Source organism: Haliaeetus leucocephalus, unplaced genomic scaffold (assembly GCF_000737465.1).
Source record: "Haliaeetus leucocephalus isolate CR32 unplaced genomic scaffold, Haliaeetus_leucocephalus-4.0 Scaffold223, whole genome shotgun sequence".
NCBI classification, from domain to species: domain Eukaryota; kingdom Metazoa; phylum Chordata; class Aves; order Accipitriformes; family Accipitridae; genus Haliaeetus; species Haliaeetus leucocephalus.
The window spans coordinates 164,740-186,675 of NW_010972659.1; the positions used below are offsets into that span (position 1 = coordinate 164,740).

Below are 21,936 nucleotides of genomic sequence, written 5' to 3' on the forward strand. Positions count from 1 at the left end.
GCGGCCGCCGGCGGCTCCGTCGGCGTGAGGCGGCGCCGCTGAGGGGAGCGGAGCGGAGCGGAGCGCCGGGGGCAGACGGAGCCCGGTGGGGCCGGGCCTGCCTCCGATGTTAGCGCCAGGCCCTCGCCGAGAGCTGCCCTGGGAGCGTGCGCCCCCCGGTGGTGAGGGCAGGGAGCTCCCCCCCCCCCCCCGTGGTCCCGCCGCTTCGGAGGGAGCTCGGCACGACCCGCCCTCTCCCTCGTCGAGCTGCTGTCCTTGCCCTCCCCTGCGCGCTGGTGCTGCGTCCCCTTCTGAAAATACCGAAACTGCACTTCCCTCCCCACAGAAAACGGTAAAAACGGCAGAGCCGCGGGGCCCACCCTGCTCACGGCGTTTCCCGGGAGGGGGCACGGAGGTTTTCGTGGAGTAGAATTACAGCGTGAGCACCTGGAAACGCGAGAGCCTGGATGTAAAGCGGTGCTTGGGCCTGCGTGAAGTTAAGGAAAAAAAGGCTGTCTTTTCAACCGCTTCTGAAGGGCACTACAGAGACCCGCAGGAAACGTTTGTTTTGGAGCCTGCATCGATGCAATGGCTTCCCCCAGTTTAACCGCAGGTTCCAGGGGGAACGGGTGGCGGGATACCGAGGCATGATCTTCCTCTGGCATTCCTGCAGCCCCCCCCCAAACTCATGCAAAGGCAAATGCTGGACCTTGCCAGTGCTCCTGACCCCAGGGACTGTTCTGCCAGTAACAATAACTTGCCTGGAGCCAGGAAGTAGAGAAAAAATCTGTGGAGAAGTTTTTTCCCTAACAACTACTTCTGTCAGAAACAGCTCTCCCTGTTAGAGTGACCAGGCTTGTGTTGGTATCACACGTGGGGCAGGGGCAATGCAGCCCTCCCACGCCTCCAAAGTAAGCGTTTTCTCTGCATCTTCCCCTCCTGAGTGCAGTGCTGCAGAAGAGCATGGCTACAGCACTGCACCTCGTATCCCTATGGACCCTGCTCCTGAGCTGGCAGGAGAATGACAGAGGCTGAGTTTGTTTAATCTGGAAACAGGACACCTGGCTGCTGAGGAAGGCATTACGTGAACACTGTTCTTGCTCCCATACATGACAGGTATAAAACAATCACAGGGGTTTCACATGGGTTAGCATGGGGTCACATCCCACAGCATCCCAGCATCCACAGTACAGTACAACCTTCAAACAAGGGGACAGTTCAGGGCTGCAGGTCTCCAAGCAGCAAGAGACGGGATGGTATTCGTGTTTGCCGCCAGCACCATGTTTGTATTCTGTGAAAAGTGGATCGATGGCACACTGTAGCATAGCTCAGTGTGAGACAGGCAGACATTTGCATTGGCAGATATTCCAGGTCACTGCAGCAGTGGGAGAATCTCTACTCATGCTCCATTCAGGGAAGATTACCAAAAAATGACATAGAGGATCAGCCACTGTCTGCTCTGTTACCAACATCTGGTCCTTGCTTCTCCTTCCCTTTCCTTCTGCTCCTGCCCTCTCTCTTCTTCTTTTCCTACCCAGTCCTGAACTGCTTCAGCCTCTGACTTCTCTGCTCATACTGCTGAGGTCAACACATCACAAGAGAGCATGTCCTGTTTGACTGCCCTTCACAGGGCACAGAGACAGCACACCAGTCCTTGGAAAGCCACGCTATTAAAAATTTTACCACCCTACACTGGGCAGAAACATTTCTGCCACAGTGCTTCCACAGTCCTTCGGAAAAGCAGGCAACATGTTAACTATAGCTCACAGATCCTGAAAGACTGACAGGCTTGATTTCTTCTCCAGATTTCTTTTCTGGATAGGGGGCTTGAGCATCTGCCTCCTACCCCCCACATCCTGCCTGTGTTTCTGGAAACAGAGAACGCCCAAGGAGACCATCTCAGAGGGGTGACTTCGGTACCTGTGGGGCAAGAGGCCTCTATGAAGGGAAGAGGCAAGGCAGGGGAATTATACAGCACTGACTGTCATGGAAAGGTTCTACCTCAATGCACAGCAGAACGCAATCCCTGCAGAGGCTTGGGCAGAGGCTGGGGAAAAGCCCTGCCGTTCAGTGGGTGCCGAGTGCTTGGCTTCCACGGGTGGTGGGGGGAGCATGGCTGGGGAAGCCTCAGCAGACAATGCATCAAGTTACTGATAGCTCCTGTTGCCTTGAGGTGAATTGCTAACAGCCAGCCTTACCTCATTCATAGTCCTCATTTCTGAGAAGGATGAAATAGACTATGCATAGGAACACTTAAATTATCCACTATTCCACTATGCTTGCATCTGGTGCAAAGTGCTAAGGGAAAATAGTGTTTGTTCCTAGGGCTTTTGTGTACACACTAAGGCACTATTTGAATCTTTTTCACGCTGTCAGTGACTGACTGAAGAGCAGTAAAACTTTGGGATGTTAAATTACTTACACTGTAGATTGATTTAGAAATGTGCAAATGCAAAGCCAAGTTCACTTGCAACAGAACTGATCCTTATGATGTGCCAGCCTACAAACACCAGGGCATGCTGGGAAACTAACTTACTACACACACATAAAATTTACTTTTTGTCTTTTAAAAGATGTTTTTTATTGTCTACCTAAAAGTGCCAGATTTTAAAACTAGTCATTAATTTAGATTTGCAATGTCACTACTTACTGGCTCATTACAAGTCCAGGCGCTCCTGCTTACAAAGTCAAAATGAAAAGTGCAGTTCAGGTGTGAGTGTGAAATTACAGATTTGATTTAGTGCCAGTTTTGAATTCTCATCTAGAAACGCATGTTATTTATAACAGAATAAACTCATGCTATGCTAAACAAAAAGGACACCAACACCATTCAGAGTGTGCAGTTTGACAGAATGCTACATCTAACGTTAAGACTCCTAGAATCAGATTTTTGAAAGAAACAGGATACAGTTACTGATCCAGCATAAACTTACTCAGTTCAAATTGGTTTGGAACTCTGGACGAGTGAAGTTACTTTTGGCTAGCTTTTATACTAAATTGGGTACTAATTGCTCATGGCCCTCTTAAATTTATGCTCAATCAGGTAATAGGTTCTCCTATAGCCATCATAGAATAACATACTCTGTACCCGCGCCAAGGTAACATCGCACAGACGGGTCACATGTGCGCACTGGCCTGACCCCTGTGTAGGACAGTTACCAGGGACTGTGGAACCAGACTCTTGAGTCACCCCTTGCAGCAGCACAGCTGGGATCCTCCCATACATGGTACCCTTCATGTCCTCTTCCATGCAGGTCACCTAGCACCTTTTTGCTCAAGTAAAAGGATATTTCTTACCCGTTAAAACAATACCAATGAGAAGCCCGAAGCTAACTTCCAAAGCTAGCTAGCTGCATTGCCACTTTCTTTTTTAATATAACTTTCAGCTGGCCAAATAAACGTTCTCAAAAGTTTAAAGAATTAGCACGGTGGCACAGTGCTAGCTTGCTAAGGGTAAGAGCAGGCATTGGGAAAGGTCTTGCCAACATCCAGAAGGCAGCAAGGTACCAGTTGCGTGCAGAAGAGCCAGGATGCCATCTGTGATGTATCCAGCATGAGTTCTTCAGGGGCTGGCCCAAAGGTCACCTGCAAAGCACCACACGGCTCCCAGCTCCCACAGACACATTTGCCTCTGGAACAGGTAGTCTGGCAAGTAGCCAAGGAACCCAGCAAAGGGTTCCCCAAAGGGCAGCCAGGCAGAGAGCAGAGGCAGCAGGAGCACCCACCACCAAAGTTACAGGACTGCCTCAGGGCGGCTGTGCGGTCTCCCAAGCCTGAATCATGCAGCATCCTGCCTGCTGGCCATGCTCCCAGCCTGCCAGTGACTCAGGAATACCCTGGATGCTACGACCACTGAACGATAAAAATACACAGACTTGTCAGGTACAGCGCTGCATGAGCTAGGCTCCAATCAACCCAGAGACAGAAGCACCTGTTGAGGACCACCAGTACGAGGGGCAGTCCAGTAACTCCAGCAGAGACTCTTCACCGAGGGTTGGTACTAAAGCTCCGCAGCATTTCCTCCGCACAATCTCGGACAAAGGCCAATATCCAATTGTCAAATATCCTGTAGAGAAAAATCTTTTAATAGGCTGTAGTAGAATAATCTGCCTCCAGAAGAGATTTTTGCAATACCCAAAAGTTAAAACACCATGTATGCTCTTCTGATGTTATGATTCAGCCTATACTTTTTCTAGAGAAAAAGAAAGAATGAATCTAGGGTTATCCCAAGAAGCACTTGGCTTCTGTGAAATATCATGACAACAAATACCACAAGTAAATATCACAGAAAGAAGTCTTATTTAGCATCATATTTGGAATATTTTTGCACTGTGATACTTTATGACTGGAAATGGGTATACCACCAGAATGCTGCCTCTTTTCTCTTCTCTGACCAGCAACTTAATACACACCTCCAGAAAGGTACCTACAGCACAAGGTACTGGGCAGAGCTAGGATTTGCAATCAGGAGCTTCTAATTCAGTGCTTGTAAGCTTTACTTATTTCTCTTCTATCCCATCTATTTGCACTTTAGAATGAACTGAATTTCTGCTTTCCTGCATTGACTTGTTTATTTTCCCATTTATAAACACCAGTCTAATCCAAATCTACTTCAGAAACAATTCGTTTTTTTCAAGTTCCTAAACACGTAAGCATTTCTGTAACACAGATGCTCCAGTTTGCCAAGTGTCAGAAGCAGCTCCTTTTCAGACTACTCTCTTGGAGTCTCTGGTAAGTTGAGGGAGAGGCAAGGGTGCAGCCAGCTGACTTCAGCCATTTCCAAACTACTTGTAACAGAGCCTTCTGGATCAGTGCCCTTCTACCTCACTAGTTCCAGCATGGGTTTGCTCGTATGTGGACTAGCACCCATTACCTTTATTGAAATCATCAGCAAATACAACCCAGCACACTAGTAGCTGGTTGTGACAGGGCAGTGAGAGAAGATACCTGCCCAAGCTGTCACTTGGAGCAGGGTGCAGGACACACACCAAACAGGACACACCTGCAGCACAGTAAGGGCAGACATCCTGTACTGCGTGGAAATACCATACGTTGAACACTGAGGCAATTTCCCCCCAAAGCTCTGCTCAGTTGCGGTGGTGGTGGGAGGGGGAAGAACCAGATACTGCTGTATGCACTACTGCGCCAGAGGGAACACGAGAGGAAACTGGAAGGACTGCTCTGATACTGAGTCAAGGTCATGGCTGGAAAGATCAGTCTGATAGGCAATGGTCACACTGGAGGAAAATCTAACATGCATTTGACTTCCTGAGTAGGCACAGATTAATTATATTGCATGAATTCAGTCAGACCAAATACATCATGCATGCATAGCTCCGTCACAGAAGAGCTCAAGGAGTGGTGGCTTGACACTGAATTGGAATGTGATGAGAAAGACTGAGGGAGGGAGGACTTATTTATTGTAAAACTAGAAGAGCAAACCCAAAATTCACAGAAGGCTACACATATCTTTGATATTTGGGAGAGTGTTTTAGCTGTTCTGTTAGTCAGAATGAGCCTACAGAAATATTAAAACACAAACAATTGGAACAGCAAAAAAAGTAAATAGGTAAGGTGGAAACAAATAATGATGACAATGCAAGAATTCACTAATAAAATGCCATTTTGATAACTTTTTTTACAAGGAATCCAGCTATACACTATAGAAAAATAAACACCAAAGAGACTTTGCAACTTACAATGCAGTGATGCAGGCACACTTCAGCTGTTAACTTAGTAGTAATTTCACATGAGAATGTAAAACATTGTTCTTAGTGAAAAGTAATTTCCTCTTAAAGTACTAAAATATCATAAAAAGTGTCATATAAAAATCTGATGCAAAAGCACTGCCCTTTATTCAGTCGCGCAAGAGATTGCAGGTGCCTCCATTCAGTATGGACCAACTCAGAAGGAAGCAGTGACTGGGTGGGGTCGCAGTACAGATTTCAGAAGCATTCTCATCACTTTTTCATGTTTCTCTGGCGAGCTGGGCCTGGAACTTGTCCTAAATTTAAATAAAACAAATGAATATTAGAAAACTGCTTGTGTTGTGAAGCAACAGGGTGCAGTTAGCAGCACGTAATTTCCTCAGTGTGCTTCACATGAGCTACACTGAAAGCGTTTACCATTTTCATGAGCCACCTAGGAAAAATACAAAACAAGATTTGAAAGCTCACACGTCTGCCAAAGCAACCCTTCACACACTAAGGCCAGTGCTCCATTGCAGGCCTGCTTTACACACAGCAACAGGGCTGCTCAGTTCAACCCCACCACTCTTGCAACGACTCGATATACATTCTGGTGCTGGACAAGGTCTTGTTGCTGAGTAGATGTTTTAAAGTTCATTAGAAACTGGGAAATCATTTTGCTCACAGCACTGTTCTAAAGGCTGCAACATCATTCTGTAATTCCTGACGTCATCATTCTGGTAACGTGAAAATTAGAAAAATGGCACGCACTTTCCACAAAATTGCTATTAACAGTGTCCCAGTTGTGGAATACTTATTCCACACTTAGCATAAAGCAAAATATCTTACTTCTATAAATGCTGTCAGGTTTCAATTCTAAAATTTGTTTATCTATCTATACCTGCCATAAACAATTGCAGTATTTGGGTGAAAAAAAGAAACCAACCAACCAACCAAAACAAAAAAACACAGAGTCATGGTATTAAGGTTTCTAGGTAAAACCCTGCTGAGAACAATGTCAAAGTTCCCATATGGAAGTGTCACTGTAGTTGTTGACTTTAGTGATATAAGCAAGACTAGGATTTGTAAGCAAAGCTAGCATTTTTTTTAAATTAGATGAGCTCAGAGCACCAGAAAAAACAGGCAATGTTTTAGACTTTCCCCAGAGCTGTTGTCCAGCTATACCAGGCTCCTGTGAATGTTGACAAAGCCAAGATTCTTCTCTTTCTGGAGAAACACATAATTTTCAAGTTTAATTTTTCAATGTTAACACTAAAAATGTGTTATGAATACAACATGTAATCATAAAAGATTTGCCTCAGAAGTTAACTTAAGAATCATTATTCTTCCAAAAGCTGTAAAAAGTCAGCAGTCACAATTAATAATGCCTTTTATAAATTGTGGGCAAACTGAATGAGAGCAATGCAGCACCTCTACAGTGTAGATTAAATGTTCAAATCTGATACTGCTGAGGAGCCAGCATGGTTGATGCAATTTGAATGAGCATCTGCAATGACTGCAGGGCCAAGAGTCACTATTCAATACTGTGATCAGTGATCCAATCCCCACCCTTTCTCCCCTAAAAATCACCACAGAGATGATCTGCTGACGATACAGACCAGAGGAGTGGCCAGCAGTAAGAGTACTGGTGACTGGCAGAGATTTTCCCGATATGGTAAAATATTTTTCTCATCTCGGCACAACCAATATAAAGGCACACATCTTTGGGCAAAGGCTGAAAGAGAGTTACAGTAGACAAGTCTGCCTGGGAAACAGCAGTTGACAATGGTTATGCTTAGTGAAAGAAATATGTAAGATGTGTATGTGCAATGTATGAAGGAATGCACATGGCCCCCCCACAGCGCCACAGCCAAATATCTACCCAGTCATCTTCCCAGCTTTTGGCTGAAATTGTGGAGAGCCAAGGGTGGAGGTGGGTGGAAGGAAGTAGTCAGTGCTTGCTTAGACATCAAGCACCATAGTCACCCAAAAGTAGCATGACAAAATAAACTGGTTGTGTGGATGAGCAGCCAGAAGTCACACGAGGAGGGAACCAGCCATAGCAGATGAAAGGGATAAAGGTTTGATGAAAACGTCCATGGCATTATCTGACCTGGTGGCCCGTATTAGCTCAGACCAGGAAACTAGCAACATAAACCTGGATGGATGAAGCAAGCTTTGGGCAAGATGCTCCAAAGGCCCTGGAAGAATAGCTGTCAGCTGGCTCCTCAAGAACCTCTGAAGAGGAGGCAGCGCTGGAGCTTTGTGCTTCTCCCTGGGCCTGGGACAAAGCTCTTTGTTACACCCCAATGTGGACCGTGGTGATGATGATCCCATCCTTATCAGTGATGTGAGCTACCACAGGTGCCCTCCCCCAGTCACCTGCTGGGATCGGTGTGCTGGAGCAGGACTTCCCCTGGCATAGCCATGGCACAGGCTGTCTGCGCAGGCCCTGTGTGTGTGTGCGTGGATATTGTAAATATTACATTGCAGTTTAATTTATGTTGCTGCCCTGCAGTGGGGAAGGCAGGCAGAAGGAGGCTGCCCCTGCAACACAATGGTTACATGTATAAACAAGGAACAAGTTATCTTTGTATTTGGTCTGGCACAAATGACAGTGCAGCTGGAGGGTCCAGCTCTGTTTTCACAATCCAGAGATACTAATACACCGGAGAAGGCTGAGACATGAGTCTCAAAATAACAAAACATTGGAAAAACACATCTAATCATATCTTGACAGGAGATTATTTGAGGATGACATGATGACAATTTATAAGTTCTTCCTTGGGACAAGGAATTTCTGTGATAGATATAACACAAGCGACTAACTAGAAGATTAAAGTAAATTCAGTCTAGAAATTAGGTAGAAGTGTTTTAAATAGCAAAGATAAGTGCCACTACAATTCTTTGTGTGCTCTTCAATCAATCTGAGAACTAGATGGCTGTTTTTACCAGCCTCCAATTTTTTTTTTTTAAATCTGCAATGGAATATAAGAAAGCAAAGAATAAGGGAAGTATTATGGTTTGTGCTGCAGGAAAAGCCCTGTTCAGTTATTTTAATGGTTCTCTGACTTTCAAGCAAATTAACTCTATACACAACTTCATTTAAACTACAACACTTGCTTATTTAGACTTGATAACAGGAAGGGCGGGTGGGGCAAAATCACATGAAATTGCTCAGTCTTATCTCTGAAGAATTTCACTAAGACCTTAGTTTGAGAAATGCCACACTTGAACTAGTTTTAGATATGAATCACAAAAAAGTTTCATTTCAGAAACTTACTTAATCCCCCCCGCCCCAATTATAACTATTCATTAAAATGATGCTCTTTACATGCTTTAAGTGTTACAGGCAATACATAGGAAGAACCTTGTAAAAAGCAGCCCAGACTGCTAGAAGCTGTGAGGGCTAATGAGGTGGTTCTTACCTGGTTGTGCACCCCCTAGTCTTTGCTGAATAACTTCTAAGTGATGGATGTATTCTGTTAGCGATTGCTCAGGATCCTGAGTAGGCACAAGTGACTTTTCTGAAGCTGCACTTGTGGATGGATGCAATCTTAAAAAGGAAAACAAATTATTTTCTTCTCATGCTATACTCTCAAATGAATATAATAAAGTTACATTCATATAGGCAGTAATTCAGCGCAAAGCAAACTAGAACAACAGTAAAACCCATCACCACCGAAAAAGTTACATATAAAACAATATAGACCGGGCAGCTTTGTATACAGGGGAGTCAAAAGAATGGACATTTTGATAAAAACTAGAGTATCTATGAATCTCTCTCTACTGATACGTAACACACAGTCCCTCAGGTAGGAAAGCTGCAGCCAGAGGCAAGTCCAAATGGTCAAGTGAGAAAAGACCCAGTTCTGTGGAAAAGGACTTAAGAGGAGCATGCTGCATCCAGGTGCGTACTCTCTGGTTCAGCAGGTAAAATGCTATCTCGAAGGACAAGGTAGGAAAAGGGGACCCTTTAGATGCTACACACACTGTGTTTCCTTTCTGAACATTAACAACAAATTTCAAATATTAGCAGAAATACAAATTGGAGGGGACACTGTGCAAACACACTCCTATTTAGAGTTAGGATTTATTCCTTTCCCCTGCACCTTTTCATTAGAGGAAGGTAGTTCCTATCCGCCCCTTCCTTCTGCATAGCTTTGCCAGGAAAGAAAAGCAGCAACAGGCATCGTTTAACCTCACTCAGATCCACGTTTGACTTGAGCTACCACTAACCCAGTCACACTGAGTGATCAGTCAGGGCGTACTATTATTCATATCCTTGTTCCATACAAAACAGATGACTTTTCTTGATAGGTAAGCTGCCACCTGCTCTTTCTGGCTGTCAGACCCAGATACATGCCATGACAGAGGAACAGGGTGGAGTAGAATTAAGTCTTTTGAGAAATGCTTGCGGGTCTCTAACTCTCCAAAATGTTTTGCTAAGTTCTATGCAAACCAGAACACTACGTGTCCTTCCTGTCCCCCAAATCAATCAGCAATGTTAAAAAACCTAAAACAGTTTGGAGCATCTGCTGTCTTTGTGTACCTCAAGATCACCACAGCTACTTCCTTGCTACTCTTTTTTTCTTTATGAAGAAAATTCTTGCCTGCTGGTTGAAGCTTCTAAATGTAGCAAGGAGGTTAAGAAACAAAAAAACGTCCCAAGCTGGTGGGACTGAGAACAGCTACCTTCCACATCAACTCCTGCAAATCCTGACTTTAAGGAGGAAGCCACATACAAGGAGTGGCTTGGGAGAAGAGATGCTACACCCAGTAACGGGCTACGCAGTGCCCAAGCTTACTCCGGGTCCCAGGGAGAGTCCTGGGAGCGGGAAGGCCAGTAATGACTGAGGGCCACCCTCCTCCAACTCAAGCGCAGAGCTTGCGGCTCAGGCATTGTCTTAGCAGCACTGTGCAGAATGTCACCTGTGATATCCAACCCAGTGACAAGTAGCTGGCGTTGTATTTGCGTGCAGAACCGGCCGCAATTCATGAAAAACTGCACCACCACACACCCTGTGAGCTCTCCACCTGCCATTCCGTGTGCATGCAGAGTCTGAAGGCAGCTAATACTAATGCAGTGCTGTCATATGGTAGGGGAGCCGCTTCTGCAGGATGCTCAGAAATTAATCTCCAACTTGGACAAAAAAGGCAACAAGAATTACCCCTCAAAGGATAACAGACATAGCCATTGTAAATCCTGTAGCCTGCCCGAATTAAATTGGGAAACACCACTAGGAATGCTCTTGGTTCAAGAACATCAGACATGCTTAAAGCAAATGAGAAGTTTTCTTCTCCTGTAGCATCCTGAAAGAAAGAAACATTTACCAGATCTAAGAAAACAAATTCCTCTTCTTGTTCAAGTACGTCCCTCCAATAAGTGGTTACATTTTTATGAAAGACTGTCTATTGGGGTGATCAAACACAGGCAGAGGCTGCAGACTGACCTGTTGTGCAAGCAGTAAGAGGATCTGGGGGAGTGGCTCACAATTCTTGCAGAGCTGGTTCTGTGGCACAGCCCGGTGTCCCGGGTGGGGGGAGAGCCGACGTGAACAGCTGGGGGCTGCTGCTCTTTCAGAATTTCTGTTCTAGCACCAGAGGCTGTGTTAAATATGAAACAGTTAAAAAATATGCACTGGGAACCATTCAAAACAGGCTATCATAAACATAACCAATAAAACCCCCACAAATTACAGCACAATACGATTGTGTTTGGTTTTAAATGCAGCTAAAATACACTTTCCACAGCTTTTTGGTTTGGCTTTTTTTGTTTGTTTTAACCAGATTTAACAGAAGTTTGACATTTTAATGTCGAACAACTGCTTCCTGCAAATGCAGAATGTGCACCATTTTCTTTCTCCAGACTCGCTTTTTCAGTAGCTGTTGCTATATCCACATGGGAGGCTCTGATATGAGCAAAATATTTTTTCAAGAAATTTTAATACTTGTTGTTTGCTCTAACTATATATTAGTGTTGACTTACACTCTCCAACTTTAGAGACAGCAGAGAAAGGTAGACATTTTTGGGGGTTGGTTTGGTGAAGGCTTGGGGGGAGGGGGTGTCGGTTTGTTTTCATTAAAAAAGAAAAACCCCTGTAGATAAGTCCTTTAAATAAAAAAGAAACAAAATATTTTTTTATGAGGATGCCAAGATGCTATTTTGTACCAAAGTAGAGAGTTCAGCATGCATTTCAGGATTCAAGTTTCACATGAACCACACCACAATGGTTTTATGTAGGAAGTTTTTGGTTTGTGTTTTTGTTTTTTTGTGTTTTGTTTTGTTTTTTTAAATAAGTATTTCCAGGAACTTAGAACAGTGAAAATTACGTAGTACCAGGTAATGAAAAATGCACTATTTCATCTGAATTTTGTTCAGTGTTAAAAAGCCACAAGTAATGGAATATTACATAAAATGGGACAGTTCCACAATATTGGGTACTGCATTAAGATGTTTGTCCGAATTCTTACAACCAAATCCGTAAGTAACTCAAAGGAACACAGTCCTTACTGAACTGCATCAGACCACCTCCACCTGTCCATCCACTCCAGTTTGTCATCTTTGATAGCACTTAAACTCCAGAGGAAATAGTTATGGGATATCTGCCATCAGATTAAGTCTCCTCTGAACCTCTGGAACCACTTAAACCCCCTTTTTCACCTCCGGTAACACAAACAAGTACACCACTTCTAAGACTTATTTTAATACCGCATGTACCTGTTTTAATACTATTGCAGCAGTATTTGTCCTTGCCTTATTAATAAATCAGGGCATTAATTTCCATTACAGGTAGCTTCAAACTGTACCACACAATTCTCTGATGAGTTTTATGAACACAGGACTCGGTTTTGCAGCTTGAGCAGTTGCAATAACGGGAGAAGAAGAGGAGCTCACCATTGTTGTAAATTACAAATTCTGAAAAGTTTTCAATTGTCATTTCTTACAATGTCCTTCTAAACTCATAATCATTGTGTTCAGGAAATGAATAAACACATTTGTGTTAACAGATAAACAGATTTTGCCACTTCTGTGGCTATTTTTTTGTTTTTGTTTTTAAATGAAACACATCACTAAAGAGAAATCGTGATTAAAACAATGTACTTGTCTAACACACTTACTTGTATTTCCTCCTATACTGTGAGAAAAGGTTTCACCCTGTCCGTTCTTCCTGTTAACTTTGTTCCACTTTTTCACCAAAAACTTTAACCTTAGTAACAAAATAAGTTTGTACAATCATTAAAAATACACAAAAATAAACTGAATTTTAATATTAAACTCTTTGTTGGCATGAAACATATTAAACAATGTAAGTAACAATCCTTGCAGGAATGGAAGAAGAATTCTTCAATTTTAGTCTTTAGAACGAAGGCTTATCCCATTTTACTCTGCAACAATCCTCTAACTGTTGGAGAAGCTTGCTCGTTTTGTCACCGCTCCTCCACTCTGTCCCTAATCTCCAGAGAGTTCTGTAGCAGCTCTTCCTGCCTTAGAGTAGTCTGGAGGTCACTGTTCCTACATCTTTTGATATCACTATCATTATAGCATCCACATCAAAGTCAACAGCCTAAAGACATCCTGTGCCACCTCCTGAAAGTCTTAAACTTGCTAGTAATCATTTTTACTAGACAAGGAAATTGCCCAGAAGTAACCACCTATTACATTTAAAACTATTCTTTTCATTACATGGACTCAAAAGCCATTATGAGATGGCATATTGTCCCAAGTACAGCTAGCAAAATCCATTTGATAGTAAGTGACAGAGTATGATAGAATCATACCCAATGAAACACAGGCTACAGGATTCAAGAGAGGAAAACCCATCACTGATGACATGATCACATTCTGATACAAGAGAGACTATCCAGTGAGTCCAAACAGCTAACGGTCAGACCTGAAAGGACATCAGTTTGTCATTGTTGTGCGCTCATTCTCAAATACATTGCAGCTGGGTATCTCCCAGGACAGAAGCAGCTTTCTATAAAGCTTTAGTTTAGTACGCATCCAACTTAGCACTGACTCTGAAACAGCAGTTTAGCCAAAGTTATAGCTAACAAATCATGTTTGAACTAGTTTTGGAGATAGCTTTTGCTCAATATTAATGTAGCATAAACCTTAGGAACTATCAATTTTTAACATTTCCAAGAAAACACCATATATAAGAGACGATGAGGGTTTTGGCTTTACCTTGATACTGCGATGATTGCCCTGACTGCACATCTGAACTTGGTAAAAGGACGGGAACGTGATCCAGAAAGCTGCAGGTCTGCAGGTGAGGGGTAGATTCCCATACGTGCTATTAGAGAGAGAGTTGCTTGCTCACAGTCCTGAAATCCACCGAGAAGCAGCAAGAGGTATTTCTTCTGATAAACTAGAGCCTTTCTAAAGCTCTCTGCTCTAAGGTACTTCCTATATAATCTCTGCAACTGGAGAAAGGGAAAAAAAAAAAAAAGAAAAAAATCCAAGGGGGTAAGATTTAGCTACAGAAAACCCACAACAGTTGGTAACTTTGTCCAGCAGTATCTCCAACAACTTGGTTGTGCATGGGTATTTAAAACCTATTTTGCTTTACACAATTGTAGAAAGTTAGTTAATAATTATGAAGTATGGAAACGGTGCACATTTATCTCTAAAATGAAATTTTGAGCAAGTATTAGTATAAGACTGTGACTTGGCCAGTTTTGGTGCAAAGTAGTGGTATTACACTCTAGCAGTTTGGACACCATACATGGAGGCTTGTACCAAGTCTAATGAATTTCTGTATGTCTATGAAGGACTTGGCTAGTCTGGAAAATTTTGGCATGGTTACTGGTTGATGTGCAAAAAAACCCCAAAACAAACAAACAAACAAAAACAAACCAGCTATAAACAAGCTGTCCTCATGTCAAACATCCATACTGCAGACACAAGGGCAGCTGGAACAATTCTGCACATAGCTAAAAAGCACCCGAGTTTGGAGTGTCAGACTTCTTTAAATCTCCTGAATGTTTCAAAGCAAAATTGTCATACCCAAAACTCTAAAACAGTTTAACTCTTTAACCAAGAAAATAAGATCTGCTTTAAATAAATATGCATGTTGGTATAAGTGCCCATCAGACTTTATTACAATCAAATGTGTCAGAGGAATAAAAAGTATTTAAGATTAGGGGGAAAAAAAATTAAAAATAATGGATGTTTGATATTTTCATGGTTAGACATGAAATCTGAATCTCGCTCTCATTTAAGAGTAGAAAGGGATTCCAAAGAGCTAGGTTACTTTAGGTGTAAGTTAAGTTCCTGTTGTAACACCAAGAAAGTTACAGAGGAACTTTTCTGATAAGGGACATATAGGAAAAGTGTTCCTAATTTAATATGCAGTTTATAAAACTGTTAATCTATAAGATCACCTTTTAAAATAGCAACTGAAAAAGATTACAGCGCTAAGTGTAAGTTAAATGCCATAATCTGACGGATACTTATATCCCCAGAAATCTGAGCTGTACACTTCCTGGCTCCTCTGCAACAGCAAGTTTTATCATATTGATTAGAAAAAATAGAATTACTAAATTACCGCTTCTACATGTGACATTAATCCCTTAGGCAATGCCCAAGAACAATACTACCAAGGACTGAACTCTCCAGAAGTTTTATGATCTTGAGCTGGTAACAGTTCTCACACAGCAAGTCTGTACAGCAGGCAAGATAGTGAAAGCAAACCAAGTGCCAAAGGTTTAGATGACATGCTAATGACTATGGTATTGCTCACGCACCAAGCTCCAGACAGCCCATTTGCTGGCCATTGTGATCATTTTACCTTAGGACTGGAAGTTTCTACCACTGGTTTGTTTTCAATTTCACCAGTCACTTTAGCCAGTTTGGATTCAGCCTGTTTCAGTGCGTTCTGCAAAATGTTTCTCTCTTGCTGCCAAGCATCTCTTTCCAGTTCTTGAACAGAGCCAGTATCATCCATAGATCTGATCTAAAAAAAAGAAACCCAAAGGAAGTGAGCCACGAAGGTTTTTGCACATTACTTCCACAGCCAAACATCTCAAACTGAGTAATTACCTAACTTTATGGACAAACTGAAACATAAAAATAACAAGCCTGAAAATCAGCATCAGCATTCGGGTGTTAAACGGTAGGATGGGAAACTGAAACACACAAGCAGCCCTTCTTAAGAAGTATCAAATTAATTGTTAATCAAGCTACCCCTTCTCTATAGATCTGTCTGATCAGCTTTACAGGAATCCCATTTCCTTTGATAACAGAGTCTCCAAACACTTGGAAATGGAAACAAATCATCTGGTTTTCTTCCACAGGCAGCACAGAAACCGTGAAGAAAGATGTGTGTGTACATGCATGCACAAAAACATGTTGTGAAGCATCTACAGAAGTAAATTCCAAAAAAAATCACATTCAATTCTGAGAAATTCAGTTTTGTAGTAAGTCATCTCTTGTAGGAACGAGACCACAACTCCAGGTCCAATTCTTTGCAGAAGTTCTGCCTTCATAATCCTCTTCGTATCAACTATCATTTTAATGGTCAACAGTTACATCAGTGTGTGATGCAGCAGATCACAAGAGAAATAAAAGATTTTTTTTTTGAGGCGGTTAATGTTTTATCCCTTGAAATAAAATCTACACATTAGACAAGCCAGTACGCACAACCGACCCCAATTTCTCCTAGCAACTTGTTTTAGTACAACCTTATTAGAAGTTTGAACTTTTTCAGAAGTTATTTCTTATCAATACCTTAATACACTAACACATGCCATTTATGTTTGTCTTCTGTGAAGAGCACAACTCGTTCAGTAAAAAAATCTTATTTAATAAACTTCAATAAACCACAGCCATCTAAGTCTTTTTACTGCCTGCAATATAGACAGCGACAAACGGGGATTCCAATGCTATCCATACCTTCAGGGCACATAATCCACTGCCCTCCCTTTTGACTTTGCAGCTTCTTTAAGATTTCAGAAAGCAAAGGCTCTCCACTTCTCAGCATGCTGCGAGAACCTTTTACTACCTTCAGTACTGTTTTGAAATTAGATATTTATTTCTGTCCAAGTTAAACTCTTGTCCTGTACTTATTATCTAATTCACAGATGTTCTATGCAATTTCAGGATTTTACACTGAAACTTTTTTAAACTAAAGCACGTGTTTCCCTACACACAGCTTTCACTGGCAGGGCAGTTGGGCCATTATCACACACCAAGGTGGGTCAGAAGAGCATTTTGAGAACAAGGGCAGAGATAAGGAATTCAGATACAAAACACACTTCAGGTAAGTATTATTAAAAATAGTTCAAACAAGGGAAACAAAACCCATCTGTACCATACTGAAATGGAGGGAAGCTGCTTTATATTGGCCTCCTCAGCAAGCATCCCAATAAGGACTACGGTCCCACCATCCCAGGCATTTTACAGACCTACAAAAGCTCAATTTGAAGGCAGTAACAGATACTTGCAATATCTGATGAGTTCTACATGATCCATCTACCCACTTGATTACTACTGCACCAGTTGGCATTTGATTGACCAGTGGACTCCATATTTATTTTGGCACAGATTTTTCATTTTGGCATTTTGCCAGTTTCCCTGTCTAGTAGTCCCCAAGTTATCACAACTCAAGGGGGTAACAGCAGTAAATTCCTTTGGTCTCCAGAGCAAGTGGTCAGTACCTTAGAGGAAGGAGAAATTCAGGGAGGAGACTGAAATGGGAGGTGAGTCTGGGAAAAAAAAAAAATCAAAGCCTGAAAAGGGGGCAGAGAGGAGAGACCATTTGTGCCCACAGAAAAAAGGACATCAAGGTAAGAGTTTTTGCCCTCTAAGCTATAGAAAGGCGTATGTCTTTAGAGTGCTTCACTAAACTCTTTTTTTTAAGCCAAACTTAAGTCAGAAAACTTGAGTCCCTTCATTTTAGTGTGGTCATAGTCCCTGGAGCAAGCAATTGCAAAGTCTCGTCCAACAAGAGAATGGACTGCTATTCTGCATGGCATTCACTGGCTTAATGTTAAGGGGCCTGCTAATTGATGGTGATGAGGCCCTGGAAAACCTAGAAGTTGTGAAAAGTATTTGCAACAGAGTTTCTAACGCAGAAGACCTAATGGCATCAGAGGGAAAACAAACAACCCAAACTATTTTTTCTTTTCCAGTACAGTAATAACTTGGAGGGAGCTGAGCCAGAAAAACAGTTCCGCTCTGGAGGGAGTTCTGACAAGTCAGAATTAAATAGAGCCATAAGGTTGTCTGGTTCCCCCCCACCAGTCTCTCCGAGCATTTTGTCCACAGCAGAGGGCTCTAAAGCTTTGTGAGAGGAAGCCTTAATCAAAATAACTCGATGAACACGTACTTGGGAAGAGGTTACATCCCCCTCCTCAGGGCTGGAGGTGATCCATTTGGCAACCACCCAAGTGGCTGCACAGGCGATAGAAGGAGAACATTTACTGTGTTTTGTACGCAGTTAGACACAGGAAGAGCTTGCACTATGCCATGCCAGCTTGTTATGCATCAGACTTGTATTACAGAGCACGTGAGAACAACAGAAATTACAAAAGCCTCTTTGTGTACCAGACAATCTGAACTCTCTCTCAAAGGTGTGTTTTCTGGGGATTTGCTATCAAGCAGGTGAGGGAATAGAGAGAGGCTGAATCAAACAAGAGCCAAGACTGTTAGTTAGCCCTAAATTCCCAAATTTTAGCTGAAATATGGTTGAAGATCTTTCTTTATTATGGGAGAAAGACATAAATGATAGAGCAAAGTTATCTGGTGAATAAGATGGAATCTAAAAGCTATGTTTTTATGATATTTTTTGTATCAATAGACCTGAGCTCAGTCTTTGATAATCCCTAGGCTTGTATAAAATATTTGCAATACTGCAGCCATCAGTCAAAATACCCCTCCTGAGATGACAAACCACTGTTGCACTTTTTGAAAATTACTTGACAATTTGCTGAAAACCAACTGTCTCTGGATGCATACAGAAGCAGCAGCAACACATCCCAGGGTTTGATATCCTTGGACATATTACATATCTAGGAAAAAGAATGCTGTCAGAAGCAGACTGCAATACAACAAAAAAGCAAGAGTCTGATACTAAAATATGTTAACGTAATGACAGCGTGAGTACAAGAGTACATCTTTTTTCCATCCCCAAGGCAAAACACAATTTTCCTCAGCATGTTTACCAAACACGGACAGGGGGTGGGGGGGGCCTTCAATTAATCAATCAATTTGTATGTGTACTGAAACCCAAGGAATACAAAACACCTTACTGATAACCAACAGATATATGCTGTTTTCCTTACCTGAGATGCAGGAGGAGACAATAAATCTGATTTTAGTTCCTTTAATGTCTGCAGTAAAGACGCTACAGCTTCATCATTTGATGCAGACCAATCATTAGCTGTTCTGTTAAACAGAAATACTTTTTCAGTATTAGGTTGATTTGTAGTAATGTTAACGAACATTTGATTCCTTCTCCCCACTGGATGACCTTTTGAGGCTGTACTTATGCACTATTCATCACACAAAATACTATAAATACACACAGAAATTAGCAAGATTTGTTAAATTTTAAGAGTAGAATTTCTAAATAGTACCACATAGGATTTATTCAGAAGTCTGAATTTTATACCAGTCTGAAATTCTATGATGCTAATTCAGGCTGCAGCAAAACATCACTAGTATTTTACTCTGCTGCCAAAGAAGTAAGAAATTACTGTTACTTGGCCACTCATTCCTGTCCCCTAGCTTTTCCCTGCCATGTTCAATGGAGTTTCCCATTCTAAACCTGCAGATGTGTTGATTAACCTGTTTTTTTGATTGCTCTCTAATCAGACTGCTGCAGTTGCCAAACAACCAAACAACTCTTCCTCGTGGGTTTTTTGGAGTCGTTCTTTTTAAGCAGGATCACTTCACAGATCTAGTTCAAACACAGGCACACAAGATTCTAATGAGAATGGCTGCAACCAGAGTCTGCTGCCACCACGTAATCACGGTTTCACATAAGGTTAAGTCTTGTAAACAGATATACCGCTCGCTCCCTTCAGCACAGGGCTTTCAGCCATGACCCACACAAGTTCAGAAGCAGGACTGAAAGAAAGAAAACTACTATTTTATAAACAACTACTCACTTATCTATGGTTTTATATATGAACTCATTCAGGTGCAAAGCTACAAAAAGCAACTGCTGTCTTATCTTCTCTAGCTGTTGTTGCTGCTGTTGCAAATGCAGTTTTTCACTTTCTTTTGTCATGGCCTGTTTGGCATTTCGATCTTTGTTTAAGGTACACAACAGTACTTGCTGATGATTTGGAGATGGGAGATTTCTTTCTCTTTCTTCTAATATTGTCAGTATTTCCTGCAGCTCTTTAATTCTTTGTTCATCCCTCTGGTGTTGCCGTTCCAAGTTTTGCTATTTGAACAGAATAAGTAGTAGTTAATTGCATTTTATACATATACACACACATACATATATATACATACTCACATATAAGTGTTTTTTGCTTTTGTTTTTTTTTTTTTTTTATACACACAGACTGCAAATAAAAGCATCACACCTAACTAGCATACCCATCTTGGTGTTCCTTAACTCACAGACCACTTATAAGGGAAGGCTTATAATACTGACTTCCAGGGCCACCAGGAAGCCATTTAATGACCCTGGAGTGGGCATTTTCTCCATCCATCTCCAGACATAGTGACTGACAAATCTCCAGAGAGTTTGCAAAGCCTCCCTCCTCCTCTAATGAAAGTGAAGTAGCTGAGAAGCAAGAAGGGTGAAATTGATACTGCTGCAAACCATAATCAGGAGTCTAGCTCAAAATAAGGACAATAACATGACACCTAGTTCGGTTCCGTTCTGTGTTAAACCATATTCTTCTCCATCTGTTAACAACCAGCAATTCCTACCATAGGCAAAAATGTAAGGATCAACTTCTGTCAACAGTAAACCCAAGCACAAACCCCTGAAAACAGCTGTGTTTGGTAAATGCAGGAAAAGAGCTCATCTAATGCATTTTTCAGAATGCTTTGTTTAAGAAAAGGAAACACTTCAATGAAAGAACACCATCCACAGGGTTAAATCCCAGTTTGTGGCTATTTCAATGTAAGGCAAGACTTGCAGAGGGATTCTCACCAGTCTCTCTTGATCTCTCTGCCAGTCCTTCTGTTTCTCTAGCTCTGTTTGTTGCTGTTGTTTTCGCTCTCTCTCTCTCTCCTCTTTCTTATTTTTATCTTGCTCTTTCATGGTCTTGAAGAGTGACTGCAGTTGTTCCCAGTCAGCTTTCAGCTTCGCCTCTCTTTCCTTCTGGGCCTCTAAGGAACGGAGTACCTCTTGCTTTTGACCCTGAAGAGATTCCAGCGTAGCTCGCAATTTGTCACTAACCTCTCTCTCCTTCTGGGTTTCTTTGCAGCACATCTGTACTTTGGCCTCTAGCTGCCTTTTGGAATGAATGGTCGCCTGGTGTGTTTTCTCAATAATAGCAGCTAGCTCTATAGTTCGGGACCTCTCCTCTTCCAGCTGGGCTTGGAGCTCTCGAACAAAGGCTTGTTCCAGCAGCGACTCCCTGTGCTGACAAGCACCTTCTTTCACTCTCATGCTCAACTGTTCTGTCAAAACACGTTCGTGATTCAAGGAGTTCAGGAGCTCCAGCGAACGATTTTTCTCAGCATCCAAATTTCTCTGTAGCTCTGACAGTTTGGTCTGTTCCTGGGACAGCAATGCTTCACAGCGGGAGTGCTCAATCTGAAGCTCCTTGCGGAGATTATCATTTACCATTTGCTCATGCTCTAAGGATACAGCCAGCTGGCTATTCTGCACTGACTGCAACTCTAAGGCAGCCTGCAGCTCCTGTTCAAAAGGGGGGAAACACATATTAATAATCCAGCACAAACATCTGTGGGGCAGGCTGGCATTTGGCAATTTTCAACCTCCTGTTTTATCCAGGAAGAAACTCAAGACTGAACTAGAGTAGTTCAGGTATTAAAAAGTTTAATTTAAAAGTACAAGTTTAATTTTCTAATTAAAAGTGCCAGAAGCATGCTTGTTAGCAACATGACGCCAAGTAACAAAACCAAAGATCATAATGTTAAAATATCTTCCGGTACATTATTTTTTCTTCAATTAGTAAGACCCTCATTAGGAAATCACTATTCTTTACATCACTCAATCACCTTAATAAGTGACATCTGAAGCAGAAATAACCCATGTTGATTTAAAAAGAACCAAAAATCTAAGCAGTATGAGTAGATGCAAAACCTCTGGATTTTACAGTCCCTCTCTTCAAA

General features: G+C 42.1%; 1 protein-coding gene across 4 annotated transcripts in view; it reads right to left on the reverse strand.

Annotated features, from left to right (window-relative positions):
• Positions 1 to 4,454: 4,454 nt before the first annotated feature.
• PCNT (pericentrin) overlaps positions 4,455 to 21,936 on the reverse strand; it is a 102,874-nt gene continuing 85,392 nt past the window's right edge. For 2 of the 4 annotated variants that reach the window (XM_010566973.1, XM_010566971.1), the window contains 9 exons: positions 20,786 to 21,499; positions 19,782 to 20,062; positions 18,954 to 19,056; positions 15,461 to 15,625; positions 13,855 to 14,093; positions 12,789 to 12,877; positions 11,120 to 11,273; positions 9,095 to 9,222; positions 4,455 to 5,983 (listed from right to left, as the gene is read on the reverse strand). In XM_010566973.1, the coding sequence (XP_010565275.1) occupies positions 5,940 to 5,983; positions 9,095 to 9,222; positions 11,120 to 11,273; positions 12,789 to 12,877; positions 13,855 to 14,093; positions 15,461 to 15,625; positions 18,954 to 19,056; positions 19,782 to 20,062; positions 20,786 to 21,499 (1,917 nt within the window). In that variant the 3' untranslated portion in view covers positions 4,455 to 5,939. Of the gene's footprint in view, positions 5,984 to 9,094; positions 9,223 to 11,119; positions 11,274 to 12,784; positions 12,878 to 13,854; positions 14,094 to 15,460; positions 15,626 to 18,953; positions 19,057 to 19,781; positions 20,063 to 20,785; positions 21,500 to 21,936 lie in introns of all 4 variants that reach the window. The other 2 variants (XR_774296.1, XM_010566972.1) reach the window with 2 other exon arrangements.